This window comes from Oncorhynchus mykiss, chromosome 21 (genome assembly GCF_013265735.2).
Source record: "Oncorhynchus mykiss isolate Arlee chromosome 21, USDA_OmykA_1.1, whole genome shotgun sequence".
In the NCBI taxonomy this organism is placed as follows: Eukaryota; Metazoa; Chordata; class Actinopteri; order Salmoniformes; family Salmonidae; genus Oncorhynchus; species Oncorhynchus mykiss.
Window position 1 is genome coordinate 27,161,316 of NC_048585.1, and position 27,673 is coordinate 27,188,988.

Below are 27,673 nucleotides of genomic sequence, written 5' to 3' on the forward strand. Positions count from 1 at the left end.
TGGCGATGCTATGCTAAATACCGTGAGTGCTTTCTCTTAAAGAGCCTTTTAAAATTCGAACGATACTGACCCATACATTTCCCTGAGGCTTCCAGCACTATGACTTGTTGGTGAGAGGAGAGGGGGGGGGGGGGGGGGGGGGGACCCAGACCTAAAGAAAGCAGGACGAGACGGAGGAGAGCAGTTGACGTGAGCCCGAAGCGCTCTGACCTCAAGGATTTTCAGTCATGGTTTTGTTTTCAGAGGACTGCTTTCAGGAATCAGGTGCTCCACTTACATTCCCAGAAATCACAAAATAAATGGAGGATTACGCATGTCTTACTTCTCGCTGTCCCTTTTCAGTTAAATGAGTCCATAAAGCCAGATACTAAGGACATAATTACATTTGAGTCATTTAGCAGACACTCTTGTCTAGAGCAATTTACAGTGAGTGCATACATTTTTATACTGGTCCCTCATGGGAATCGAACCCACAATCCTGGTGTTGCAAGCACCATGCTGTACCAACTGAGCCCCACGGGACTGATCCCAGGTCTATAATATCCTGTGTAAAAGTTCATTTTTGAAAGTATTTTTCATGTATCTAACCTGTTTCTGAACCTCTTAAGTCCTAATGGTCTCCTTGGATGTCTATGCCTCAGTCAACATGACAATAGATTCATACTGTAGCTCAACACTCATTCCTTTCTCATATCGTGACCATGCTTAACTTATTCTCTGTCCACAAGACCAAAATAAATCTTCACCTCTTAAACTTTAACTCAATAAATATATCATCCCCCCCCCTATCCAATTTTTAAAAAATAAACACTTTAATTTAATCCAGACTACCCATGGAGAACTTCTTATGATTCATCTGTTGTCTCCCTTGAAGCCTGTGGCCGACCGCAGTTTGACACATGTATGTGAGGAGGAACATAGCACACGTTTGACTTCTAGTGAGTTTATTTTAACAGGACAGAGGGAAACTCAAACGGGGCCTTGTAAGATGTCACTCTCACCAAACAAATGAAGACCAGGGGCGTGTTCATTACGGCAATTCTGTTGCAAAATGTTTTTTTAAACGTAAGCGAACAGAACGAAACATAAGAGGGACCGACCTGAATTTGTCCAATAGCAACGCTAAAGGGTTTTCGTAATGAATGCGCCCAGTGTTTCTACGACGGAGATCTTTGCCACATAATCTGGAACCCATGTAAACACGTTCAGAGAAACAGACAGTCTATCAATGTAGATCTCTGTAATCCACTACACATTGTGGCCTTGCGTGTCTGTTTATATACGATAGAATGAAACACAGTGTGGATATATGGATGGATACTGTTCTGGGTTGATTCAACGGGACATCCACAGCTGAAAAACAATGCCTATTTCAGTAAGTCAACCCCAGACAGGTTTTTCTCTGAGTGTTATTTCTTAGCCAATCACAGAGGGGGGTGAGGATTTGCTTCAAAGGTGCTATCAGAGCCCCGACAGCATCGTAATATCTGCTTAATAAAACGCATTGGGACCCAGTGAAAACCCAGTGACGCTGTCTTTTGTTTGAAGCTGATGTGCTCCATCCATCCCCACAGAGTTGGACGCATTCACATAAGTCATGTTTTGTCTCTGTTTGGATTTTTACATATATTTCTTCATGTTTTCCACGGGAAGTACTTGTGCATCCAAGCATAAAAACATAGTAGACTGAGCCAAGTTTCATGTTCTTTTCAGACTTGTGTCTTTCCTCGACTGTGTGTTCTCATGTGTCCGGAATCTCACAGTGCCGTCCATTGCAACCCCTGCCGGTCGGCATGTGTTCAACCCTTAGGAGTTTGGCTGGATGGAGCATTCTTGATGCCAGTGCCCTCTAACCCTAAGGCAGGCATCCAGAGCATACATCACCACACTTAAGATTCTCAACACAACACTCGTCCTTCCCTCTCCTCGACTTTCGACTTGATTCCTCTTACTGGCCAATGAGTGGTATCCTCTCTCTCTCTCTCTCTCTCTCTCTCTCTCTCTCTCTCTCTCTCTCTCTCTCTCTCTCTCTCTCTCTTTCCACTATCTCTGTATTTCTTCCAAATATATCTCACTCACTATCTTTCTTATTATAATATGATCTGCAGTGGAGGTTGGTGGGAGGAGCTGTAGGAGGACAGGCTCATTCAACTGTCTGGAATGGAACAAATGGAATGGAGTCAAATGTGTGGTTTCCATATGTTTGATACCATTCAATTACATTACAACGAGCCTGTCCTCCTGTAGCTCTTACCACTAGCCTCCAATGATGAGCAGTGCATTTGTAGCGTATTATTTCAACAGGTCCTTACAGCACAGCTCTCATTCTGTACTCTCTGCTGTCCTCTTGAGTTCAAATGCAGGCATTGCTTGATGATGTATGCAAAGAGACAAACCTGCTAGAGAAAATGTATGACCATACACCCAGATTTACCAGGGGCAATCCACTAAATCAAATAAGAAATCCTCTCTTAAAAAAATATTGCTATGTTATCCAGAAACTCCTAATCCTGTATTGGGGATGATAGATGCTCTTACTGGGATGACTAATCAGGAAGTAATCTCAGCAAATCTGGTGACAAAGGAGTAGGACAGAGCAGTTTCTTTAAGCCTTCAGAAGTACTTTTTGAGCCTTGTCCTTTGCAGCCGCCGAGAGCCAGATGACATGCATGGATAAAAACGTTATGGGTTGAAGGGGTTTGGAAGGAGGTTAAGGGTCACACAAGCTTACCATTTCCTGAAACGACTGGAAGCTTATCATTTGTTTGCTGTCAAAGTTAATTAAAAGAGTGTCTGTAAAGACTTATGTGCACCAGATAGGTCCAAGACACATCAAGTAATAGTACTGTAGAACTTTAAAACTATGTATGGAGTCCTCTGGCTTTAGTGTAGATCTGTTCCAGTGGATATTGAACAATGGTTCTGTCCACGATGATAGGTACAGAAATGGGATTTTAATTTAATCACCCTGTTGCTGGGGACCTCTCCTGCAATGCAGGACACTTTAAACATGTAGTGTAGTTGAGGTTTAAAAAGGCTTCTGAAGTTTGATTTCCACGTAGACATTTCAGACTCGATCTTCCCGGATGAAAAATGGATCAACCCCTACAAACATGTCAGTTAATTATAATCCACATAATAATTCACAATTCCTGTTGCTGCAGGATTAGTGTCATCTGTATCGGCAAAGACGTGGGGGACGTAGTGGCTACAGGACATGAGCTACAGAGCATAATCACGGAACTGAAGGAGACGGAGAGGGAGAGAGAGAGAGAGATAGATAGAGAAGAGAGGGATGGGAGTGCTGTTAAAGAGGAGGTGGTGAACCATTTCAGAATTGAAGCTAAAAATGGGTGGAAGTTCAAGCCTAGAATCCTTACCTTACCATGAATTTGCCAAGTACTTTACCAGTCTTATCCAAATGTACTATTTGCTGTACTTGGGTGGCCTCTTTGTGGGGAGAGTAACTGCACCTCAAAATACACCCTTTACCCTTCACACCCTCACCCCTAACTGAAAAACCCTGACATAAAAATTCTGTCCATTACCTGTGTTGGCCAGGAAGTAGGTAACAGGGTTGTATAAGGGACTGGACTTGGCCAAGTAGGTGGGCATTGCGGCCAGGAGAGGAGGGATGTGGAGATGTAGGCCAGCCAGCCGTGTGACCAGTCAGAAGTAGGCCAGCAGAGGTTAAAGGCCCCAATCATGGCGCAGATCTACCGCCCTGCTGCTCCACACTACGGTTCAGCTGAGACAACACATACAGGTACGGTCAACGCATGCTGTACATGCTGGCACACCCACACCTAGTACCCTCCTCATGGTGCTGAGTACAGTCATGGACACAAGTTTTGAGAATGACACAAATATTAATTTTCACAAAGTCTGCTGCCTCAGTTTGTATCATGGCAATTTGCATATACTCCAGAATGTTATGAAGAGTGATCAGATGAATTGAAATTAATTGCGAAGTACCTCTTTGCCATGCAAATGCACTGAATCCCCAAAAAACTGCATTTCAGCCCTGCCACAAAAGGACCAGCTGACATCATGTCAGTGATTCTCTTGTTAACACAGGTTTGAGTGTTGACGAGGACAGGGCTGGAGATCACTCTGTCATGCTGATTGAGATCGAATAACAGACTGGAAGCTTCAAAAGGAGGGTGGTGCTTGGAATCATTGTTCTTCCTCGGTCAACCATGGTTACCTGCAAGGAAACACGTGCAGTCATCATTGATATGCACAAAAAGGGCTTCACATGCAAGGATATTGCTGCCAGTAAGATTGCACCTAAATCAACCATTTATCGGATCATCAAGAACTTCAAGGAGAGCGGTTCAATTGTTGTGAAGAGGGCTTCAGGGCGCCCAAGAAAGTCCAGCAAGCGCCAGGACCGTCTCCTAAAGTTGACTCAGCTGCGGGATTGGGGCACCACCAGTATAGAGCTTGCTCAGGAATGACAGCAGGCAGATGTGAGTGCATCTGCATGCACAGTGAGGTGAAGACTTTTGGAGGATGGCCTGGTGTCAAGAAGGGCAGCAAATAAGCCACTTCTATCCATTTTCTCTGATGAATCCCCTTTTCGATTTGTTTGGGGCATCCGAAAAAAAGCTTGACCGAAGAAGACAAGGTGAGCGCTACCATCAGTCCTGTGTCATGCCAAAAGTAAAGCATCCTGAGACCATTCATGTGTGGGGTTGCTTCTCAGCCAAGGGAGTGGGCTCACTCACAATTTTGCCTAAGAACACAGCCATGAATAAAGAATGGTACCAACACATCCTCCGAGAGCAACTTCTCCCAACCATCCAGGAACAGTTTGGTGACAAACAATGCCTTTTCCAGCATGATGGAGCACCTTGCTCCATCAAGACCCACAAATTCTGAAAAACTCTAAGCATTGATTATGCAAGAATGTGCTGCCCAGAAGTCAATTGACAGCATGCCAGGGCAGAGGTCTTGAAAAAGAAGGGTCAACACTTCAAATATTGACTCTTTGCATCAATTTCATGTAATTGTCAATAAAATCCTTATGAAATGCTTGTAATTATACGTCAGTATTCCATAGTAACATCTGACAAAAATATCTAAAGACACTGAGGCAGCAGACCTTGTGAAAATTAATATTTGTGTCATTCTCAAAACTTTTGGGTACATTACTTTTGGGTACATTACTGTAGCAGTAGACTATAACCACAGAAGGAAATAGGAAGCAGAGCACCATGCAGGGTACGAGGAAGTTGCCCCAGGTGGGGGCCGCAGGAGCTCCAGCCCAGTAGAGGGCCCATGGCAGGCAGGCCAGCCACACCACCCCCAGGCCCTTAATGCTCCTTCATCGGTTCATCTTCAGAGCAGCCATGGGCTTACACATGGCACAGTACCGCTCATACATCAGCTGGGTGAGTATCCACAGAGAAACAAAACATAAAAGAGAGTTTTAAATCTGGTGTTTAAAGGAGGTAATAAAATGTTATCAAAACATGTAAAAGCAGAAAATGGTTGTACATCCCATATGTCTCAACCAATCTCTGTATTAGCTTCATTTAGAGGGACACTCATTACTAACAGGTCAAACACCTGAAAACAATTAACACCTAAAATAAAGATCTAATCAGACAGCCAATACAAATAGCATCAAAAACGACTCACCAATGTAACTGACTGCATCTGTCCATCTGTAAATAGCCCACCCAATCTGCCTACCTCATCCCCATGCTGTTTTAATTGTATTTACTTTTCTGTTCTTTTGCACACCAGTATCTCTACTTGCACATCATCATCTGCGCATTTATCACTCCAGTGTTAATTTGCTCAATTGTAATTATTCGCTCCTATGGCCTATTTATTGCCTTACCTCCTTATGCCTTTTGCACACACTGTATATAGACTTTCTTTTTTCTACTGTGCCATTGACTTGTTTATTGTGTTATTGGCTTGTTTATTGTTTACTCCATGTGTAACTCTGTGTTGTTGTCTGTGTCACACTGTAACGGCTGTCGTGGGTTGAAGAAGGTGAAGAGGACCAAAGTGCAGCGTGGTATGTGTTCATGATGTATATTTATTTTAACTCAGAACACTATGACCAAAATAACAAAACTAGACCAACACGAAACAGTTCTGTCTGGTGCAGACACAGAGACAGAAAACAATTACCCACCAATCATATTGGGAACACAGGCTACCTAAGTATGGTTCTCAATCAGAGACAATGATTGACAGCTGCCTCTGATTGGGAACCATACCAGGCCAAAAGCCGAAATACAAAACATAGAACAAAACATCAAATGCCCACCCCAACTCACGCCCCGACCAAACTAAAACAGAGACATAAAAAAGGAACTAAGGTCAGGACGTGACATTACCCCCCCGAAAGTACGGACTGCGGCCGCAAAACCTAACCCCATAGGGGAGGGTCTGGGTGGGCATCTGTCCGCGGTAGCGGCTCTGGCGCAGGACGTGGACCCCACTCCACCATAGTATTGGCCCACATTTGGAGCGGTGACCCTCGCCGCCGACCTCGGACTGGGGACCCTTGCAGCGGGCCCTGAATAGATGGGAGATTCTGGCAGTGCCGGAGTAAAGGGTGACTCCGGCGGTGCCGGAGTGAAGGGCGGCTCTGGCGGCTCCTGACTGACGGGCGGCTCTGGCAGCTCCTGACTGACGGGCGGCTCTGGCAGCGCTGGACAGGAGGGAGTCTCTGGAAGCGCTGGACAGGAGGGAGACTCTGGAAGCGCTGGACAGGAGGGAGACTGGAAGCGCTGGACAGGAGGGAGACTCTGGAAGCGCTGGACAGGAGGGAGACTCTGGAAGCGCTGGACAGACGTGAGCACCTGGAGGGAGGAGACAGAGAGACAGCCTGGTGTGTGGAGGAGGCACCGGATGGACCGGACTGTGGAGGCGCACTGGAGGTCTCGAGCACTGAGCCTGCACAACTTGTCCTGGCTGGATACTCCCTGTAGCCCGGCAAGTGCGGCGGGGTGGAACAGACCGCACTTGGCTGTGCTGGCGAACCAGGGACAACGTGCGTAGGGCTGGTGCCATATAACCCGGGCCGAGAAGACGCACTGGAGACCAGATGTACTGAGCCGGCTTCATTATTCCTGGCTCGATGCCCACTCTAGCCCGGCCGATACGAGGAGCTGCGATGTAGCGCACCGGGCTATGCCTGCACACTGGGGACACCGTGTGCCTCACGGCATAACACGGTGCCTTGCCCCGGTCAACCTCTCGCCACGGTAAGCACGGGGAGTTGGCTCAGGTCTCCTACCTGACTTAGCCACACTCCCCGTGAGCCCCCACCAATATTTTTTTGGGGGCTGCCTCTCGGGCTTCCTTGCCAGTCGTGTTCCCTCAAAGCGCTGGCTCCCTTTACCTGCTGCCTCCGCTCTCCTGGCTGCCTCCACCTGTTCCCATGGGAGGCGATCCCTTCCAGCCAGGATCTCCTCCCATGTGTAGGATCCCTTCCCGTCCAGAATGTCCTCCATTGTCCATTCCTCCTTCTTACCACGCTGCTTGGTTCTTTTGTGGTGGGTAGTTCTGTAACGGCTGTCGTGGGTTGAAGAAGGTGAAGAGGGCCAAAGTGCAGCGTGGTATGTGTTCATGATGTATATTTATTTTAACTCAGAACACTACTACCAAAATAACAAAACTAGACCAACACGAAACAGTTCTGTCGGGAGCAGACACAGAGACAGAAAACAACTACCCACCAATCATAGTGGGAACACAGGCTACCTAAGTATGGTTCTCAATCAGAGACAACGATTGGCAGCTGCCTCTGATTGGGAACCATACCAGGCCAAAAGCAGAAATACAAAACATAGAACAAAACATCAAATGCCCACCCCAACTCACGCCCCGACCAAACTAAAACAGAGACATAAAAAGGAACTAAGGTCAGGATGTGACACACATAGCTTTGCTTTATCTTGGCCATGTCGCAGTTGTAAATGTGAACTTGTTCTCAACTAGCCTACCTGGTTAAATAAAGGTGAAATATTTTTTTTTTTTAAGACTTAGAAGAGACAGAACCCCTAGTCGGTCACCATAGCAACGATGAAGCCGTAGAGGACGAGGAGGAGGTCGGAGGACGATGATGTTCATGGGGATCAACAGGAAGTGTGTGTTCCTCGTCAACACGACTGTGACCAGAAGGTTGTTGGAGACAGAGACGATGGTGATGAGGAGGAACATGAGGAAAGAGAGGATGCTGTAGCCCTCCCGAAGGAAGACTGTGGCCACTGCCAAGATGATGGGCACTGTACCCTCTGCCAAAGCTGTGCCACCCTCTGCCAATGGTGTGCCATGGACCAAACCCCAATCCAAGCCTAGATCAGCCAAGGCCTTGCTGTTGCTGTTCATCTCAACCACAACCACAACCGTAACCTCTGAGCTCCCTGCTCAAGATGTTCTGAGGATCTCCCTCTCCCCTCCCACCTGAGTGGCCCCTCTACTGAAATGGAATCATCCCGTCATATTCTGGACCGATTAGCGTGATTCCGTACTTTGTGGAGAGGCTGGATCAGGGATGAAGGTGACAGATGGTAATCCCTCCTTTTTTGGGCCATTTACCAAATGAAGCTGATATGATAAATGGGATTAAACACCGTTGGTGTTGATTGGATTATATGAGTAGTCAACACTGTAACACTGTATGTTAGTTAATTAGATGTTTTGGTATTTGGAAGATTGCCTGTGTAGTATGTATCCATCTATATCTTGATGTTTCATCGTAAACAAAGGATGAACCCCACCCTCAAGCCTTTCACACACATTGCACTGCTTTGGTAACTCTTATATGAGTGTGTGCGTGCACGTACGTGTGTGTATGTTAGGTCAGTAATGCCACTCAGCATAAAGCATGTCATTCTGACCTCTTCTGGGAAAACGCTGGGTCTGAAAGTCATGACGGGACAGAATGTTGTCAGGAAGAGTGCAGATGGGACAGGAGAGGGTGAATCTTATTTACACTCCAGGATGTCCTGCCATTCTCCTTCGCTCCAACACCACTGTTTGAAGACAAGACCAGACCTAACCCCCCCTTCCAACTGCTGACAGATGCTGGAGTATAGACGGATGAAGGGGTTGTGTGTGTGTGTGTGCCGGGGGGGGGGGGGGGGGGGGGGGGGGGGGTTGTGTGTGTGTGTGTCAGTGTGTGCATCTGTGTGTCTGTGCGTATTGGCGTGTAAGCGCCAGCATGCGTGTGTGCGTGCGTGTGTGTGCGTGCGTGCGTGTGTGTGCATGGACAGTATGCCCATGCATGTTTGTGTATGTGCACGTGTGTGGAGTGTATGAATGCAGGTGACCCTCTCTGGTACTACTGGCACAGGAAAGAGTGGAGTTGAGGGGAGGGGGAGAGAGGAGGGAGGTTGTTGAAAAGTCAGATGGGCTAAGTGAGCGGTCACAGTCCACTGACGTACCTCAGAGAGGGAGGGCGAGGGAGAGCTCAAAAGAGTGACTCAAAGTGACAGGGAGTTGGTCAGAGAGGTAGAGGGAGGGAGCCACAGGGGCACAGCGAGTGATACTGACGGAGAGAGAGAGAGAGAGAAGGAGAGAGATCCAGAGTTATGGCGCCTGTGACCGGACCACTGGCGCTCATGCTGCTACTTCTGGGGTTAGACCGCTACACCTCCTCTGCTGCTGCCGCCAAGGTGAGTCCCACTTTTACCGCACACACGTGAGTGCATTCGTCATTCGGACTCACTGTCACACCCTCATTGGTAGCTAGACGTATGGAAGGTCTGCCAAGAGTGGTCAGGGAGATGTGGGCATGGGACACACAATACAAATCAAATCACATTTTATTGGTCACATTCACATATTTAGCAGATGTAGCGAATTGCTTGTGTTCCTAGCTCCAACAGTGCAGTAGTGTCTAACAATTCAGCAGTAGTATCTAACAATTCAGCTTGACTTGTTTTGTTGCTGACTTTTTTGGACATTTTAAAGTGTTGTTGTGTGGTTTGGGGATTTTGGACGGTGTACTGTATGATGACTTAGTGCCGTGTTTCAGGGGTTTGGATCTATGTGGTTTTGAAACATAACGAGCATGTTTGTGTGTGTCTTTGTCTGAGTTTTGCGGTTTCTCTGAGTAGCGCCCGGGTACTGTTGCATGCTGGGTAGATCAGATCAGATGATGCAGATCCCAGCAGAAGTCATTAAACAATAACGTTCTGTTTACCCAACGTCTGTCCAACTCTGGTCAAAGTAAACAAATGCTCTCAAATACGCTTTGATGATGTCAAAACACTGTGTATACCCAGGAGTACACTACTGCCAAAAAACTAACTATTCATCATGCACAAACACAGTTTTCTCTGTAGGGGGATTGGGTGTTGGGTTATATAGTGGTGGTTAATGTTATTCTAGTATGATGAAAGACAGGCAGGAAATAATAGTCTGACCTTTCCACTGTTTTAAAGAACTGTGGAAAATTCCATTGATTTGAGTGGATAAGAGGATTGGCGAGGGCATTGGCTCTATAGGGCATCGGCTTCAACATTCAGTTGGGAACCGCTAAGAGATTTGGCCCTGGTACGTTCATCAGGTAACTCTCAAACCGTGACTTTGTGACTTCTGACACACAATGGGAAGTCATCAGAGACAAGAAAAGCGTGTCAGTACACTGTTGTGTGTGGTTATTTGGGATGTTCCTCAGTCCACAATGACACACAGCACCAGGCCTGTGCGGGTGTGTCTTACAGTTATCCGCTCTTCTCCCTCCACCACAACAGAACCGGTGTGACAAGACAACCCTGGTGATGACCAAGACAGAGTGCCACTCCTGTAGCGTCAGCTCCAATGTGGGCTGTCCAGCAGGCTTCAACAAGAAGATCCCCGGGAAGGGAAACCCAGACTGCAAGTGAGTGGGCAGGGTGGAAGAGGGGATATGGGGAGGAAATGAGGGTGGAAGAAGGAAATGGGGGGAGAAGGGGACAGAATAGGGAAGGGAGTGAGGCAGACATGGAATAGATGGAGGAGCTATCTCTTATTAGTATCTAAGTAATATCTCATGTCTCTGCTTAACCTAAGACACAACCGGGTATATTTGTGCAGAGCATTGTGACTACTGTGGCACTGCATCCTACACCCAGTGATATGTCATCTCTCTCTCTGTAGGTACCGTGTGAGTCCCATGGCCAGTCTGGTGCTGAATATCAAGGGCTGTTCTCATGAGTGTTACAAGGAGGTGGTTGAGCCTCACTGCTGTCCAGGGTACTGGGGACCAGACTGCATCGGTGAGTAAAACAACACACTGCATCCAATACTGTAATCCATCACTGCTGCTCATCGTTCAGTCATCAAGCCGCATTGATGAGGAAAGCAACACCAGATGAAAAGACAAACCATTTTGGTGGTGGTAACATCATTTCCGAAATCCCTACTTCACCCCAGATGCTCACTTTTCAAAGGCTTGCTTTGAAACAGAGGGTTTCTCGTATGTGCTCATGTTTTGGTGGTTCTGTAACACGGTAAGCTGTGGTGACTCTGAGGGAATGTTTTGATAGGAAGAGTTCAGAAGTGTACTTGGCTGCTACTGCCATTGAATCCGAGTGCTGAGTGCTGTGTGACAAAAAAAACAGGAGGAAAGCGCTCGCATCCCTCCTCGGAGAGGAAGAGTGGCATGTTTCAGGAAAAAAAAGGCTACAGGGGAACAAATAGACAGAACAGAAAGCTGTCCAAAGTAGGAAAGTGTGTCAGCAGTGTCCTGTGTGCACCGGCAGGCCAGGACAACCCACATTGTGGTATTGGGTGCAGGATGCAGGTTAGGCCTTTCGGAGCAGGGGACTCGCACACTTCCTTCCTCCCAATTAGGGCTCATCGTCAGCAGGCCCCTGTCTTCCAGGAATGTGCTGACATCCCGATAGTACTGAGTCCAGGCTTCCTCTCTCTAGTTCTTTTGTTCCTGTCATAGACTCTTCTTATCCCCCCCTCCCACACTCTCTCGCTTTCTCACACGCACACATGCACGCACACATGCACGGACACACACAAAGACACTAACACACACATTCTCCCCCCCCCCCCCCCCCCTCCCTCCCAGTGATTGTGTTGTGAGGTTATCAAAGATGGGCAGTAGTAAGTACATTAACAGGGGCCATAGTTCTTCCTCTCTGTCTCAATGGTTCCCTGTGTTGTTCTGTGACAGGGTAACATGGAGGTGTGAAGTATTCTCTGTCCTGGTGAGACATGATGCATGTCGACTGAATTACTCTCCCCACTTGTTGTGCCACAACGTTACATTTTAGGTACAAATGACCCACATTAGAAGGTTATCATTTATTTAAGGTAAATATTGGGTAAACATTAAAGGATATTATTGCAATTGGGTGACCATTTCTGCTCAGGAATGGTGAGTGAGTGAGAATCTGCTGACAAGAACAACTACTTTCCTAGAGTCTGCTGATTGTAAGGAGACCCTTGGCAACCCCCTGTGCATGCTTGTGTTTACATTGTGTGTGTGCAGCTTGAGGGAAGGAAGGGGATGAGTGATTATGGGCCGTTCTGATAAGAGAGGCACACAGGAGAGAGTGAGGAGGAAAGAGGAGGAGAGAGACAGAGGAGAGGAGGAGAGGAAGTGGTCATTACGTCCAGGCTATTGTCAAGTCACGTGCTACCCTGGACATTGGAACAACACACACCATTCGGTTTCCAATCACTGTTTCATTGAGATTGGTTGTCCATCTTTCTGTTGATATGAGACTAATGTGAATGGTACTGTCTTCCTGTCCCAGAGTGCCCAGAGGACGCAGACAGGCCCTGCAGTAATAATGGACTGTGTTCTGAAGGCATGGGTGGCAACGGGAGCTGCAGCTGTAAGGTACTGGATGATGACATAGACACACATATGCAAGTAAACACATATACACGCACACACGCACAGACAAAGAATGGTCCATCACTGTGTTTGTCCTCCTCAGCCTGGCTTCGTGGGAACAGCTTGTGAAGACTGTGCAGATAATCTTTACGGCTCAACCTGTAGTTCTGGTAACCAACTCGGTCCCTTTCTTTAAGATTGCGATGCTTTTACCTACCCCATTTTGTGACTGCCCCATGCACCTAGAGATACAGTCCACGTTGGTGCCGTTTGTTGATGATCCATTGCATTGTAATATTGACCTGTTTCTCTCTCTGTCCTTCCCATCATTCTCCATTTGCCGGTCCATCAGCCTGCACGTGTGGACATGGCCTGTGTAATGCTGGTATCCACGGTGATGGGATATGCACCTGTTTCTCTGGATATAAAGGCCCAAAATGTGATCTGGGTAAGAGAACCAGTGGTGAAGCATGCTTATGACATGTCTTATAATGTGTTAGAACTGTATCATAATGCATTATTCCTGTCGGCATTAATTCCCTGATCTATAACCTACCTGTATGTTTTCATCTAATGACAACTTGCTCCCACCTTAATAACAGAATGTGTCTCTGTCATCTTTCAGAGCTGCCGGAGTGCTCTTCTCTGCTTTGTCCACAGAACACTCGCTGTATGCAGGGCTCGCTGGACGGGTCGCTGCGTTGTCAATGTCTACCTGGCTACCGAACCTCTGGAGATCAATGCATATGTGAGTGACAGCATGGCTGTGTCCCTATTCTCTGTAAATGGGTAGCCTTATGGCCTTATGGCTATTAGCGGCCTAGTACTAAGTGAGTTACGGTGCGTTTGGAAAGTATTCAGACCCCTTAACTTTTTCCACATTTTGTTACGTTACAGCCTTATTCTAAAATGTATGAAATAAAAATGTTCCTCATCAGTCTATATACAATACCCCATAATGACAGAAAAATAATAATAATTTGAAAATGTATTAAAAATTTAAAAAAGTAAATACCTTATTAACATAATTATTCAAACCCTTTGCTATGAGACTCGAAATTGAGCTCAGATGCATCCTGTTTCCATAGATCATCCTTGAGATAAGTCCACCTGTGGTAAATTCAATTGATTGGACACGATTTGGAAAGGCACACATCTGTCTATATAAGGACCCACAGTTGACAGTGCATGTCAGAGCAAAAACCAAGCCATGAGGTTGAAGGAATTGTCTGTAGAGCTCCGAGACAGGATTGTGTCGAGGCACAGATCTGGGGAAGGGTACCAAAACATTTCTGCAGCATTGAAGGTCCCCAAGAACACAGTGGCCTCCGTCATTCATAAATGGAAGAAGTTTGAAACCACCAAGACCCTTCCTAGAGCTGGCCGCCGGCCAAACTGAGCAATCGGGGGAGAAGGGCTTTGGTCAGGGAAGTGACCAAGAACCCGATGGCCACTCTGACGGAGCTCCAGAGTTCCTCTGTGGAGATGGGAGAACCTTCCAGAAGGACAACCATCTCTGCAGCACTCCACCAAAAGGCAACTAAATGACTCTCAGACCATGAGAAACAAGATTCTCTGCTCTGATGAAACCAATATCGAACTCTTTGGTCTGAATGCCAAGTGTCACGTCTGGAGGAAACCTGGCAAACATCCCTACGGTGAAGCATGGTGGTGGCAGCATCATGCTGTGGGGAGGTTTTTCAGTGTCAGGGACTGGGAGACTAGTCAGGATCGAGGGAAAGATGAACGCAGCAAAGTACAGAGAGATCCTTGATGAAAACCTGCTCCAGAGCGCTCAGGACCTCAGACTGGGGAGAAGGTTTACCTTCCAACAGGACAACGGTCCTAAGCAGACAGCCAAGACAATGGCATGAGGGGCTTTGGGACAAGTCTCTGAATGTCCATAATTAAGTGACCCAGCCAGAACCCGGACTTGAACCCGATTGAACATCTCTTTAGAGACCTGAAAATAGCTGTAGAGTGACGCTCCCCATCCAGCCTGACAGAGCTTGAGAGGATCTGCAGAGAAGAATTGGAGAGCCTCCCCAAATACAGGTGTGCCCAGCTGGTAGCGTCATACCCAAGAAGACTCGAGGCTGTAATCACTGCCAAAGGTGCTTCAACAAAATACTGAGTAAAGGGTCTGAATACTTATGTAAATGTGATATTTCAGTTTTTGAATTTTTGATACATTTGCTAAAATATCTAATAACCTGTTTTTACTCTGTCATTATGGGGTATTGTGAATAGACTGATGAGGGGGAACATTTTGTTTAATCCATTTTAGAATAAGGCAGTAACGTAACAAACTCTGGAAAAGGTCAATGGGTCTTAATACTTTCAGAATGGACTGTATATAATAGTTTATAAGATGATTTGTCTCCTCTCACAGCCATAAACCCGTGCCTGCAGCAGGTGTGCCACATCCATGCCACCTGTGCCCATGTGGGGCCCAACAAGCAATTGTGTACCTGTGCCCAGGGCTACAGCGGGGACGGGCACGTGTGTGTTCCCATAGACCCCTGTCAAACACACCTGGGGGGGTGCTCTGCTGACTCTGCGCGCTGCGTGTACGATGGGCCAGGGAAGGTGTGTGTGTGTGTGTGTGTGTGTGGGGGGGGGGGGGGGTTCTCTAACTGACAAATGAAACGGATTGATAATGCAAGTCAAATATAACATTTTATTGCTTCAATTGGTGATAATGTGCCATTCATTTGAGGGTGGACGTGTTTGGTGAACCTCCCCCTGAGTGGTGTTTTTGGTTTCTCTCGTAGTCTCATTGTGAGTGTCAAGACGGGTTTGACCACCTGACAGGAGGGGTGAGCTGCAGCCTGAAGGACTTGTGCAGACCTAACTCCTGCAGCAAACACGCCAACTGTTCAACAGTGGAGCCAAACATAGTAGAGTCAGTGTGTTTCTGTTCTCTTTGACTTAGTGTGTTTAAAGATATTTGTGCAGTAAAACCATCCTTTTTTCAAAAGAGCATCTTACCTTTGTACATCTCTCTTACTCCAGGTGCACATGTCACGAGGGTTACGTCGGCAACGGCAAGATTTGCTATGGCAACATCATGCAGCGTCTGAACGATCTGAACTCAGAGCCCGGAGGCCAATGGACCGGTCAGCTCAGCAATGCCATCACACTCTTTGGTGCGTCTCATTGGTTAATCATCAGCCAATCAGTGACTCATTAAAGTTGCAGAAAAACACCTCTTTTGTCATGGGCCTTGGTTTATACAGTCTCTCTCTCTCTATCTCTATCTCTCTTTTCCTCCTCCTCCTCCTCCTGCTCCAGGTGCCATTACTTGGCCCCTGAGCAACTTTGGCCCCTTCACCATCTTCGTCCCAATCAACAAGGGCTTCAAAGGAACTCCGGTAACATACACACTAGGCACCTAGAGAACTGTAGCTATATGGATACACAGTAGTCACCTAGAGGCACTGTATCTATATTGATACACAGTAGTCACCTAGAGGCACTGTATCTATATTGATACACAGTAGACACCTAGAGGCACTATAGCTATATGATACACAATAGACCCCTAGAGAACTGTATCTATATGATACACAGTGGACACCTAGAGAACTGTAGCTACAGTGGGGCAAAAAAGTATTTAGTCAGCCACCAATTGTGCAAGTTCTCCCACTTAAAAAGATGGGAGAGGCCTGTAATTTTCATCATAGGTACACTTCAACTATGACGGACAAAATTAGGAAAAAAAATCCAGAAAATCACATTGTATGATTTTTAATGAATTAATTTGCAAATTATGGTGGAAAATAAGTATTTGGTCACCTACAAACAAGCAAGATTTCTGGCTCTCACAGACCTGTAATTTCTCCTTTAAGAGGCTACTCTGTCCTCCACTCGTTACCTGTATTAATGGCACCTGTTTGAACTTGTTATCAGTATAAAAGACACCTGTCCACAACCTCAAACAGTCACACTCCAAACTCCACTATGGCCAAGACCAAAGAGCTGTCAAAGGACACCAGAAACAAAATTGTAGACCTGCACCAGGCTGGGATGACTGAATCTGCAATAGGTAAGCAGCTTGGTTTGAAGAAATCAACTGTGGGAGCAATTATTAGGAAATGGAAGACATACAAGTCCACTGATAATCTCCCTCGATCTGGGGCTCCACGCAAGATCTCACCCCGTGGGGTCAAAATGATCACAAGAACGGTGAGAAAAAATCCCAGAACCACACGGGGGGACCTAGTGAATGACCTGCAGAGAGCTGGGACCAAAGTAACAAAGCCTACCATCAGTAACACACTACGCCGCCAGGGACTCAAATCCTGCAGTGCCAGACGTGTCCCCCTGCTTAAGCCAGTACATATCCAGGCCCGTCTGAAGTTTGCTAGAGAGCATTTGGATGATCCAGAAGAAGATTGGGAGAATGTCATATGGTCAGATGAAACCAAAATATAACTTTTTAGTAAAAACTCAACTCGCCGTGTTTGGAGGACAAAGAATGCTGAGTTGCATCCAAAGAACACCATACCTACTGTGAAGCATGGGGATGGAAACATCATGCTTTGGGGCTGTTTTTCTGCAAAGGGACCAGGACGACTGATCCGTGTAAAAGAAAGAATGAATGGGGCTATGTATCGTGAGATTTTGAGTGAAAAGCAAGGGCATTGAAGATGAAACGTGGCTGGGTCTTTTAGCATGACAATGATCCCAAACACACCGCCCGGGCAACGAAGGAGTGGCTTCGTAAGAAGCATTTCAAGGTCCTGGAGTGGCCTAGCCAGTCTCCAAATCTCAACCCCATAGAATATCTTTGGAGGGAGTTGAAAGTCTGTGTTGCCCAGCAACAGCCCCAAAACATCACTGCTCTAGAGGAGATCTGCATGGAGTAATGGGCCAAAATACCAGCAACAGTGTGTGAAAACCTTGTGAAGACAGAAAACGTTTGACCTCTGTCATTGCCAAAAAAGGGTATATAACAAAGTATTGAGATAAACTTTTGTGAGAGCCAGAAATCTTGCTTGTTTGTAGGTGACCAAATACTTATTTTCCACCATAATTTGCAAATAAATTAATTAAAAATCCTACAATGTGATTTTCTGGATTTTTTTTTCTCATTTTGTCTGTCATAGTTGAAGTGTACCTATGATGAATATTACAGGCCTCTCTCAACTTTTTAAGTGGGAGAACTTGCACAATTGGTGGCTGACTAAATACTTTTTTGCCCCACTGTATATGATACACAGTATACACCTGGAGACACTGTAGCTGTATGATACACAGTAGACACCTAGAGGCACTGTAGCTATATGATACACAGTAGACACCTAGAGGCACTATGGCTGTATGATACACAGTAGACACCTAGAGGCACTATGGCTATATGATACACAGTAGACACCTGGAGACACTGTAGCTATATGATACACAGTAGACACCTGGAGACACTGTAGCTATATGATACACAGTAGACACCTGGAGACACTGTAGCTATATGATACACAGTAGACACCTGGAGACACTGTAGCTATATGATACACAGTAGACACCTGGAGACACTGTAGCTATATTGCTGTATATTTTGTATATTTTTTTGGAACACAAGATCAATATTTTTTACTTTTCCCCCTATAGCTGAAATATTTATCATGTTTGTTGTAACAGTGAGTATGTGTTGTTCTGTCTCAGCTGATAACTCTGATGGCTGACCCAATGAAGGCTAAGTACCTGTGTAAGCTGCACATTGCTCCCGTGGAGATGCCCTATGACATGCTGAACAGAGGGGTCATCTACTACACTCTGACGGGCAAGGCAGGGGAGACGGTGACGACAGATGACGTGAGACACACACGCACACGCACACACGCACACACACACACACACACACACACACACACACACACACACACACACACACACACACACACACACACACACACACACAGGGGCAAGCCTCATTACCAAGGCCCTCCTGATTTAGACTGACAAATGTGAACACCGTCCCAAGAGTGTGCTTCTCATAGTAGTAGTGATGACAAGCACAAGACGGTCCAATGAGAAACACTGCTCCAATGACAGGTCCCGCTGGTCATGTCAGCAAAATAACTTGATGATCCCCTCCACAGGACAAGCAGCTCAAGATCCGTATCCATGGCAGCAGGAAGAAGGGCGGGGTCCTGCAGTCTGATGTCATCGCTTCCAATGGGATCATCCATATTATCAACAAGCTGATGGACAGTGTCTCACCCACGGTGGAGAGCGACAAAAAGGTACACAAATACCAGAGACAGAGGTTACGTCACAAACGGCACCCTATTCCCTATTTAGTGCATGACTTTTAGTCAAAGGTAGTGCAGTACATAGGAAATAGGGTGCCATTTGGGACCAACAAGACACATTGTTTATTATACTTAGAATAGCATTTGTAACGCCTACATTTGTGCCTACTTTTAAATTTGATTTATTTACCCCGTATTCGACCAGGTAAGTTGACTGAGAACACATTCTCATTTACAGCAACGGCCTGGGGAATAGTTACAGGGGAGAGGAGGGGGATGAATGAGCCAACTGAAAGCAACAAGACTGGTTGTTAAGTTAGGCTAAATTCCATTTTGACATGACTTGTCATGTTATCTTTTCCAGGAGAATCTGATGAAGATTCTATCAGACTATGGGAAGTTTTCCAAGTTCAAGGATTTGTTGATGGTACTGTCTTCTGTATTCATTTCATGTTATTTAAATTTGATTTAACATATTCTTTGTATTATTCAGAGTGGGTATAGTATATCAGATATGAAGTAACATCAACCTGTTGTTTGATATCTTATTAATGTATTGTTATTCTTATTTGTATGTTGTTTGTATTCAACCTAAATAACGTTTGATTTGGTTTGGATTCATCTGTCCAGAAAGCCAATGTTGATTCTGTATTGGAAGAGGCTGGGCCCTCCACCATCTTTGCCCCCACCAACACAGCCTTCGATGCCATGAAGGAGGGACAGCTGGACTATCTCACCTCTAGTGAGGTAGGGAATGGGTGACCTCATGTGCACATACACATACACACGCACACGCATGTACACTTGCAAACTCTTATGCCTCTGATGACACAAACACACACATTGTTTTGCAATGCATGTGATGTCTCCAGACCGTGACTGTGATGTGTGTGTGTTTGGCTTATTTTTGTCTGATTTCAGGGAAGCACTAAACTACTGGAGCTACTAAGGAATCATGTGATCCCCTCATTCAATGTGAGTGTGCATGTTAGGCTACATGTCAATCACCAAACCAGATCATGTAGAGTACCTTAGACTTCAAGGTCTGTCCGTATTCATTAATCTTCTCAGAGTATGAGTGCTGATCTAGTATCTGTTATGTCCTATTATGTTATGTCTATATCATAATTAATTAGATTACATGAACAGGAGACCTGATCCTAGATCAGCACTCCTACTCTGAATATTCTGTGAATGTGTTTGCATATGGTTGTTGTTTTTCATTGGTTTGAAGTTGGAGTGCTATAATGCTGTGAGCAACCAGCGGATTAGGACCATTGCCAATCAGATCCTCTCGTTCAATGTGACTGAAAACGTAAGTACATGTGACACATCAACACAAGCGAAGAGGTGTATATGGTGTGTGTGTGTGCGTGTAAGTGTGTGTACAGTATGTGTCTGACTCTGACAAAACCCCATAGGGTCAAATCCTGGTCAACGGCATGGCTGTACTGGAGGCAGACGTGGAGGCCAAGAACGGACGCCTCTATTCTATGGACGGAGTTCTAATCCCGCCCTCCATCGAGCCGGTACTGCCTCACAGGTGTGACATCACAGAGAACAAACTTTTGAAGGTGAGTTTGAGTGCCAGGTTTTGTGATCGTCCCCCCGCAATTCACATGAAGTGTTTTAGTTTCCGAGGTTTTGTTCATTATTAACTTATTATTAGAGTCATCCTTAATTTAGGTTTAGCGAGGTAGTTTGTTCTGGTTGCTTGTCCTCATTTGAGTGTCTCTCTTTACGGACATGTTTACTACCCAGGGTGACTGTGTCAGCTGCTCAAAGGTGACCAAGTCCGGCTGCGCATCCGGAGTGTCCACAGTAAGAACCCACACACACTCAACCCCAAATAGTTTGCAAATACTGTATAGAGACCTAAGCATCTCTTTCAGTTGCTTTCACATGGCTCGTTCCTTAACCTTGTACAGCGCCTTCAGAAAGTATTCATACCCTTTGACTTATTCCACATTTTCTTGTGTTACATCCCGAATTTAAAACGGATATAAAAAAAATGTGTTTTTTCACCCATCTACACACAATAGCCCATCATGAAAAAGGGAAAATATTTTTTTAGTCATGTTTGTAAATGTATTGGAAATTAAATACAGAAATGTACATACAGTACCAGTCAAAAGTTTGGACACACCTACTCATTCAACGTTTTTTCTTCATTTTTACTATTTTCTACATTGTAGAAACTATGAAATAACACATATGGAATCATGTAGAAACCAGAAATGTGTTAAACAAATAAAACTATATTTTATATTTGAGATTCTTCAAAGTAGCCACCCTTTGCCTTGATGACAGTATTCACACCCGTAAGTCACTACTCAGGCTCCCGAGTGGCGCAGCGGTCTAAGGCACTGCATCTCAGTGCAAGAAGCATCACTACAGTCCCTGGTTCCAATCCAGGCTGTATCACATCTGGCCTTGATTGGGAGTCCCATAGGGCGGCGCACAATTGGCCCAGCATTGGCCAGGGTAAGCCGTCATTATAAATACGAATTCGTTCTTAATTAACTGACTTTCCTAGTTAAATAAAGGTTTAAAAAATCTATTTAAAAAATGTATGTTAGGATCACCTTTGGCAGCTGTAAGTGTTTATGAGTAAGTCTCCAAAAGCTTTGCACACCTGGATTGTACAATATTTGAACATTATTCTTAAAAAAATTATTCAAACTCTGTAAAAAACTGTAACTAGGCCATTCAGGAACATCCAATATAATATTGGTAAGCAACTCCAGTGTATATTTGCCCTTGTGATTTAGGTTGTTGTCCTGCTGAATGTGTCTCCCAGCGTATGTTGGAAAGCAGACTGAAACAGGTTTTCCTATAGAATTTAGCCTTTGCTTAGATCTATCTATTCCGTTTCTTATTATCCCCAAAAGCTCCCTAGTCTTTGCTGATTACAAGCATACCCATAACATGATGCAGCCACCACCATCCTTGAAAATATGAAGAGTGGTACTCTGCGATGTGTTGTGTTGGATTTTCCCCAATCATAACTGTTTTAAAGTCACCATTGGCCTCATGGTGAAATCCCTGAGCAGTTTCCTTTCTCTCTGGCCACTGAGTTAGGAAGGACACCTGCATCTTTGTAATGACTGGGTGTATTGATACACCATACAAAGTGTAATTAATAACTTCACCATGTTCAAAGGAATATTCAATGTCTGCCTTTTTATTTTTACCCATCTACCAATAGGTGCCCTTCTTTGCGAGGCATTGGAAAACCTCCCTGGTCTTTGTGGTTTATTCTTTGTTTGAAATTCACTGAGGGACCTTAATTGTATGAGGTAGTAATTCAAAAATCATGTTAAACACTATTATTGAGTCCATGCAACTTATTATGCAACTTTAGCGGGATTGATTTGACAACATCCAGTGAAATTGCAGAGCGCCAAATTCAAACTACAGAAATATCAAGATTCAAGATTCACGAAAATATAAGTATAATATATCAAAATAAAGCTTAACTTCTTGTTAATCCAGTCAGATTTCAAAAAGGCTTTACGGCGAAAGCAGACCATGTGATTATCTGAGGACAGCGCCATGCATACAAACACATGAAAATAATTTTAGACCAGGCAGGTGGCGACACAAAAGTCAGAAATAACAATATAATAAATGCTTTACCTTTGAAGATCTTCTTCTGTTGGCACTCCAAAATGTCCTAGAAACATCACAAATGGTCCTTTTGTTCGATAATCCCCAAAATGTCCATTTATTTGGCGCGTTTGATTCAGAAATACACCGGTTCCAACTCGCCCAACATGACTACAAAGTATCTAATAAGTTACCTGTAAGCTTGGTCCAAACATTTCAAACAACATTCCTAATCCTAAGGTATCCTAAAACGTAAATAATCGATCAAATTTAAGACGGGATATACTGTGTTTAGTACCGGATAAAAACAATGTGAAGCGCGTTCCAGTTCACGCGCATCAAACATTAGAGTCCACTTTGAATGACATTTACAATGAACAGCCCTACTTCTTCATATCTCAAAAGAAAAACATCAACCAATTTCTAAAGACATCTAGTGGAATCCATAGGAACTGCAACCAGGTTCCTATTAAATAGGGCTTCCTCAATTTTTTTCCCCCCTGGATGGTTTGTCCTCGGGATTTCGCTTGCCAAATCAGTTCTGTTATACTCACAGACATTATTTTAACAGATTTAGAAACTTTAGAGTGTTTTCTATCTAAATCTACGTCCAGATGAAAATCGAATTATATGGATATCCTAGCTTCTGGGCCTGAGTAACAGGCTGTTTACTTTGGGCACACTTTTCATCCAGACATGAAAATAATAGGCTTGCCATGACAAAGGGGTTGAATACTTATTTACTCAAGAAATTTCAGCTTTTCATTTTTAATTCATTTGTAAAAAGGTCTAAAAACATAATTCCACTTTGACATTTAGGGGGTATTATGTGTAGGCCCAGTGGGCGAAAAAGTTCCCAATTGTCATCCTTGAGAAAAAGTAAAGATACCTTAATGATAGAAAGTGACTCAAGTAAAAGGGAAAGACACCCAGTAAAATACTACTTGAGTAAAACGTCTAAAAGTATTTAGTTTTACATATACTTAAGTATCAAAAGTAAATGTGATTGCTAAAATATACTTCAAAAGTAAAAGTATAAATACTTTCAAATTCCTTATATGAAGCAAACCAGACAGTTTATTTTATTTTACAGATAGCCAGGGGTACACTCCAACACTCAGACATCATTTACAAAATGAAGCATTTGTGTTTAGTGAGGCTGCCAGATCAGAGACAGTAGGGACGACCAGGGATGTTCTTTTGATAAGTGTGTGAATTTGACAATTTTCCTGTCCTGCTAAGCACCCAAAATGTTTACTTTTGGGTGTCAGGGAAATGTATGGAGTAAAAAGCACATTATGGTGAAGTAAAAGTAAAAACGGTCAAAAATATAAATAGTAAAGTACAGATACATCAATAAACTACTTAAGTAATACTTAAAAGTAGTTTTACTTAAGTACTTTACACCACTGTGTACAAAATCCAAATGTAATCCATTTTAAATTCTGGCTGTAACAGTCAAGGGGTGTGAATACTTTCAGAAGGCAATGTATGTGTTTACTCAGAGCCATGGTCTGTGTCACAAATGGCATCCTATTCCCTATATAGTGCACTACTTTTGACAGAGCCCGGTGGACACTGAGTAAACACATCCAGCCATCCATGTACTGTATACAGCTCTGTGTTTATTTTGCTGACGTCGCCCCCTTTGTGTAGAACACCTTCCTTCGCGGCTGTGTGTTCCGGAACATATTGAGTTTCAACATCCTTACGTTTGGCTGCGCCCCCATATGCAACAGGACCCTCACGGTACAGACACACACAGATACACAAAAAACGTCTAACCCTAACTCCTAACCCTAAACCTAACCTTAACCCTCAACCTAACTTCTAACTTCTTCTAAACTGAACCCCAAACCCTAAAACTTCAAACCTAAAATATAATTTTAACAAATGAAAGAATCCTACCTTGTAAGGACATTCTGGTCTTGATAATGTAGGAAAACATATACACACACACCACACCTCCCTCGCACCTCACACACCTCAAACACCCCTCACACACTCTGTAGGCACGCCCTGATTTGAGTTCTACACCCTCCTAAGCCCATCCTCCTCCCTAACCCCACCTCTACATCACCCTCTCCCCTCTCCCCAGACACCACTGTGCTGTAAGGGCTTCTATGGGCCAGACTGCACCCCATGTCCTGGAGGGTTCAACACCCCCTGCTCCCGTCACGGACAGGTGAGACACCCCACCTAACCAACGTATCCCTTAATAACCACTTAACTAGTCTGACTGAGAAAATAATCTATGCAGTGATTGGTGTAATTCTCCTCTTTGTGTTTATGTTCAGCATGTAGGTATTCATACTTATTTTCTACCGTGTGTCTTAGTGTTCTGAGGGGATCGAGGGAAACGGGACGTGTGTCTGCGAGACCAACTTCAAAGGCTCCCGGTGTCACTACTGCTCCAACCCCAACAAATACGGACCAGCCTGCGACAAAAGTACACCCCCGTCTTAGACATATCAATATCGACAAAGGGACACATCAGTGTCCCCAGATGATGACACGTCTGTCTCATGTTGATGATGTGTCTCTCCCCCTCTGTCCCTAGCTTGTGACTGTATCCATGGTGTGTGTGATAACCGTCCCGAGGCAGACGGGCGTTGTAAGGTGGACTCCTGCCAGCCGGGCTACACTGGCCAGTACTGTGAGCGCCACACCCAGGCCTGTGGCCCCCAGGTGACCTTCTGTCATGCCCACGCAGAGTGTAACTTCAACGGAGGGGCAGTCAGGTGAGTGTGCAGGCTTCACTGCGGCCTTGTTGGGGATGTTGGTATAACAATAGAATCCCTTTCTCTCACTCAATGTTCTAAATTCTCATGACAACACAGTGTTTTCTATCCAAGATTGTCCCTCCTGCAAAAGTTAGTTCTAAGTAAAAGGCGTGTTTTTTTTATGTGTGTGAAGGTGTGTGTGTAAACCTGGTTTCCAAGGCGATGGGATCACGTGCGTGTATACGGAACCCTGTGCCCTTCCGCACCGTGGAGGATGCGATGTGAATGTAAGCACAGAAAACACATAAACAATGTACGAAAACCATACATCTCACCATCAACGTCTTTCAGTACCTTTTCCAATTGAACCTTTTTTCACCTAAACATGGTAGCCTGCTTTCTGTACTGAGCTGTTCTTACTGTGCTCTCCATTACCCCCTACAGGCCAAGTGTATAAAGACAGGGCCAGTCTCACACACATGCCAATGTTTGGCAGGATGGAGGATGGATGAGGATGGGTGCCAGCCTATCAATGACTGCCTGGGCCCTGACAGAGGGGGATGCCATCCCAATGCCACCTGCATCTACGTGGGCCCTGGACAGGTGAGAGAGAGAGGGGTAGGGCATCAAACTCCCAAAACAGTTTGATTGACTCAATGCAATGTTGTTTCTATATTTTCTCCCTTACCATCTATCTTAACCATCCATTCAATGAAGCCCAAAGTCTCCAGTTGATTCTATGCATGTTCCTATTTCCAAATGCAGAGCGGCTGTGCGTGCAAGAGTGGTTTCCGTGGCAATGGGAGGGAGTGCGAGGCGAGCAATCCGTGCGTGGCACAAAATGGCGGCTGTCATTATCTGGTGGGTGCCCGCTACTTCTCATTGGCCAACATGATATTGAACCAATAGAATCACCGACCATAATACTGATTGACTGTGATGATAGTCTTTGACCTCGTGAACTTTGATCTACTTTCTCTCCTACAGGCAAGCTGTCTCTACGTGTCCGGTGCATGGAAGTGTGTGTGTGAGGATGGATACACAGGTGACGGAGAGGTGTGCTACGGCAACGTGGGACAGGTGAGCACCCCCTACCTTATTGCCAAGACAGGTAGCTACATATGTTTGTGGATTGGCGGACTGACATACCTACATTGATCTGAATAACAAACCTGACCTCCACTGTGTCTCTGCAGGAGTTGATGGCCCTTCCTGATGTCACTGAGTTCGCCAAATGGGTGACTGTGAGTTTGACCATTGTCATTTACAGCAGGGGGGTTTCGAGTTTTCTCTGTTGTTTATGCTGTTGTTCATATTCTTTATTGTCTGAATAAGAAGCAACTTATTTTCACTTCTGACTTCCTGTATCAATAATGAGACGTCACACCACACTATCTAGAACCTTTAAGAGTTATTCAGCCGTCCCCATAGGAGAACCCTTTGAAGAACCCTTTTTGGTTCCAGGTAGAACTCTTTTTGGTTCAATGTAGAACCTTTTCTACGTGGAGAGGGTTCCACATGGAACCAAAAAGGGTTCTCCTATGGGGACAGCCGAAAACCGTTTTGGAACCCTTTTATCTAAGAGTGCATAGTGTAAGCTTCAGGAATGTTTAGCAAGATACAACCGGATATGGTTACAGAGCATTATGGGTATTGTAGTACATCATGCTACAATCTGCATAAGGTCATATTCACAACTCATCACCATGATGATGGTTTTAGGTCGGCAAGACATTTAGTATTTTCTTTCGTCTCCTCCCCTCTCCCAGGACATAGGCATTTCCCAGCTGCCACTCATGAACAGTCAGAACATAACTCTGCTGGTGCCGTCCACAGCAGCTACAGACAAGATGACCAAAGAGGACAAGGACTTCTGGACAACCCAGGGGAACCTACCCAGTATCATCAAGTAAGACCTGGGTCATATTTATTAGGCACCAAACGAAATGATGTGTTCTAAAACAGGAAGAGACTACCTGGACTTGTCCAATAAGAACCGTCTATTTTATTTTCCCTTGGACAACTTTTAAAAACGTTTTGCTATAGGCATTGAGATTCTTCCATTGTGATAATCCTTATTTATGATTATCCCCTGATAGAAATCACATGATCCAAGGTGTCTACTCACTAGATGACCTACGCGATGCGTCCTCCAACTTGCAGCTCACTTCCGTTCTGAAGAAGGCTCTTCCTGTTACTATGACCAATGAGGTGAGTTTAGAGGCAGGTTTTATTCGAAGGTTGAAGTGAACAGGAACTGTGATACTGTA

At 45.0% G+C, this 27,673-nt stretch overlaps 1 protein-coding gene across 2 annotated transcripts in view; it reads left to right on the forward strand.

Moving 5' to 3' along the window:
• The first annotated feature begins 9,387 nt into the window (after positions 1-9,387).
• The window catches only part of stab2 (stabilin 2), a 40,147-nt gene continuing 21,861 nt past the window's right edge, over positions 9,388-27,673 (forward strand). Inside the window, exons 1-30 of one of the 2 annotated variants that reach the window (XM_036957507.1) lie at positions 9,388-9,647; positions 10,731-10,858; positions 11,116-11,234; positions 12,732-12,817; positions 12,918-12,984; positions 13,167-13,262; positions 13,440-13,562; positions 15,207-15,403; positions 15,589-15,719; positions 15,830-15,963; positions 16,109-16,188; positions 18,482-18,631; positions 18,919-19,062; positions 19,436-19,498; positions 19,702-19,818; positions 19,993-20,046; positions 20,306-20,386; positions 20,493-20,645; positions 20,833-20,892; positions 24,337-24,429; positions 24,779-24,865; positions 25,018-25,129; positions 25,241-25,421; positions 25,597-25,690; positions 25,848-26,006; positions 26,169-26,264; positions 26,391-26,483; positions 26,600-26,647; positions 27,173-27,312; positions 27,503-27,614. In XM_036957507.1, the coding sequence (XP_036813402.1) occupies positions 9,564-9,647; positions 10,731-10,858; positions 11,116-11,234; positions 12,732-12,817; positions 12,918-12,984; positions 13,167-13,262; positions 13,440-13,562; positions 15,207-15,403; positions 15,589-15,719; positions 15,830-15,963; positions 16,109-16,188; positions 18,482-18,631; positions 18,919-19,062; positions 19,436-19,498; positions 19,702-19,818; positions 19,993-20,046; positions 20,306-20,386; positions 20,493-20,645; positions 20,833-20,892; positions 24,337-24,429; positions 24,779-24,865; positions 25,018-25,129; positions 25,241-25,421; positions 25,597-25,690; positions 25,848-26,006; positions 26,169-26,264; positions 26,391-26,483; positions 26,600-26,647; positions 27,173-27,312; positions 27,503-27,614 (3,282 nt within the window). In that variant the 5' untranslated portion in view covers positions 9,388-9,563. The remainder of the gene's footprint in view (positions 9,648-10,730; positions 10,859-11,115; positions 11,235-12,731; positions 12,818-12,917; positions 12,985-13,166; positions 13,263-13,439; positions 13,563-15,206; positions 15,404-15,588; positions 15,720-15,829; positions 15,964-16,108; positions 16,189-18,481; positions 18,632-18,918; positions 19,063-19,435; positions 19,499-19,701; positions 19,819-19,992; positions 20,047-20,305; positions 20,387-20,492; positions 20,646-20,832; positions 20,893-24,336; positions 24,430-24,778; positions 24,866-25,017; positions 25,130-25,240; positions 25,422-25,596; positions 25,691-25,847; positions 26,007-26,168; positions 26,265-26,390; positions 26,484-26,599; positions 26,648-27,172; positions 27,313-27,502; positions 27,615-27,673) is intronic. The other variant, XM_036957508.1, reaches the window with a different exon arrangement.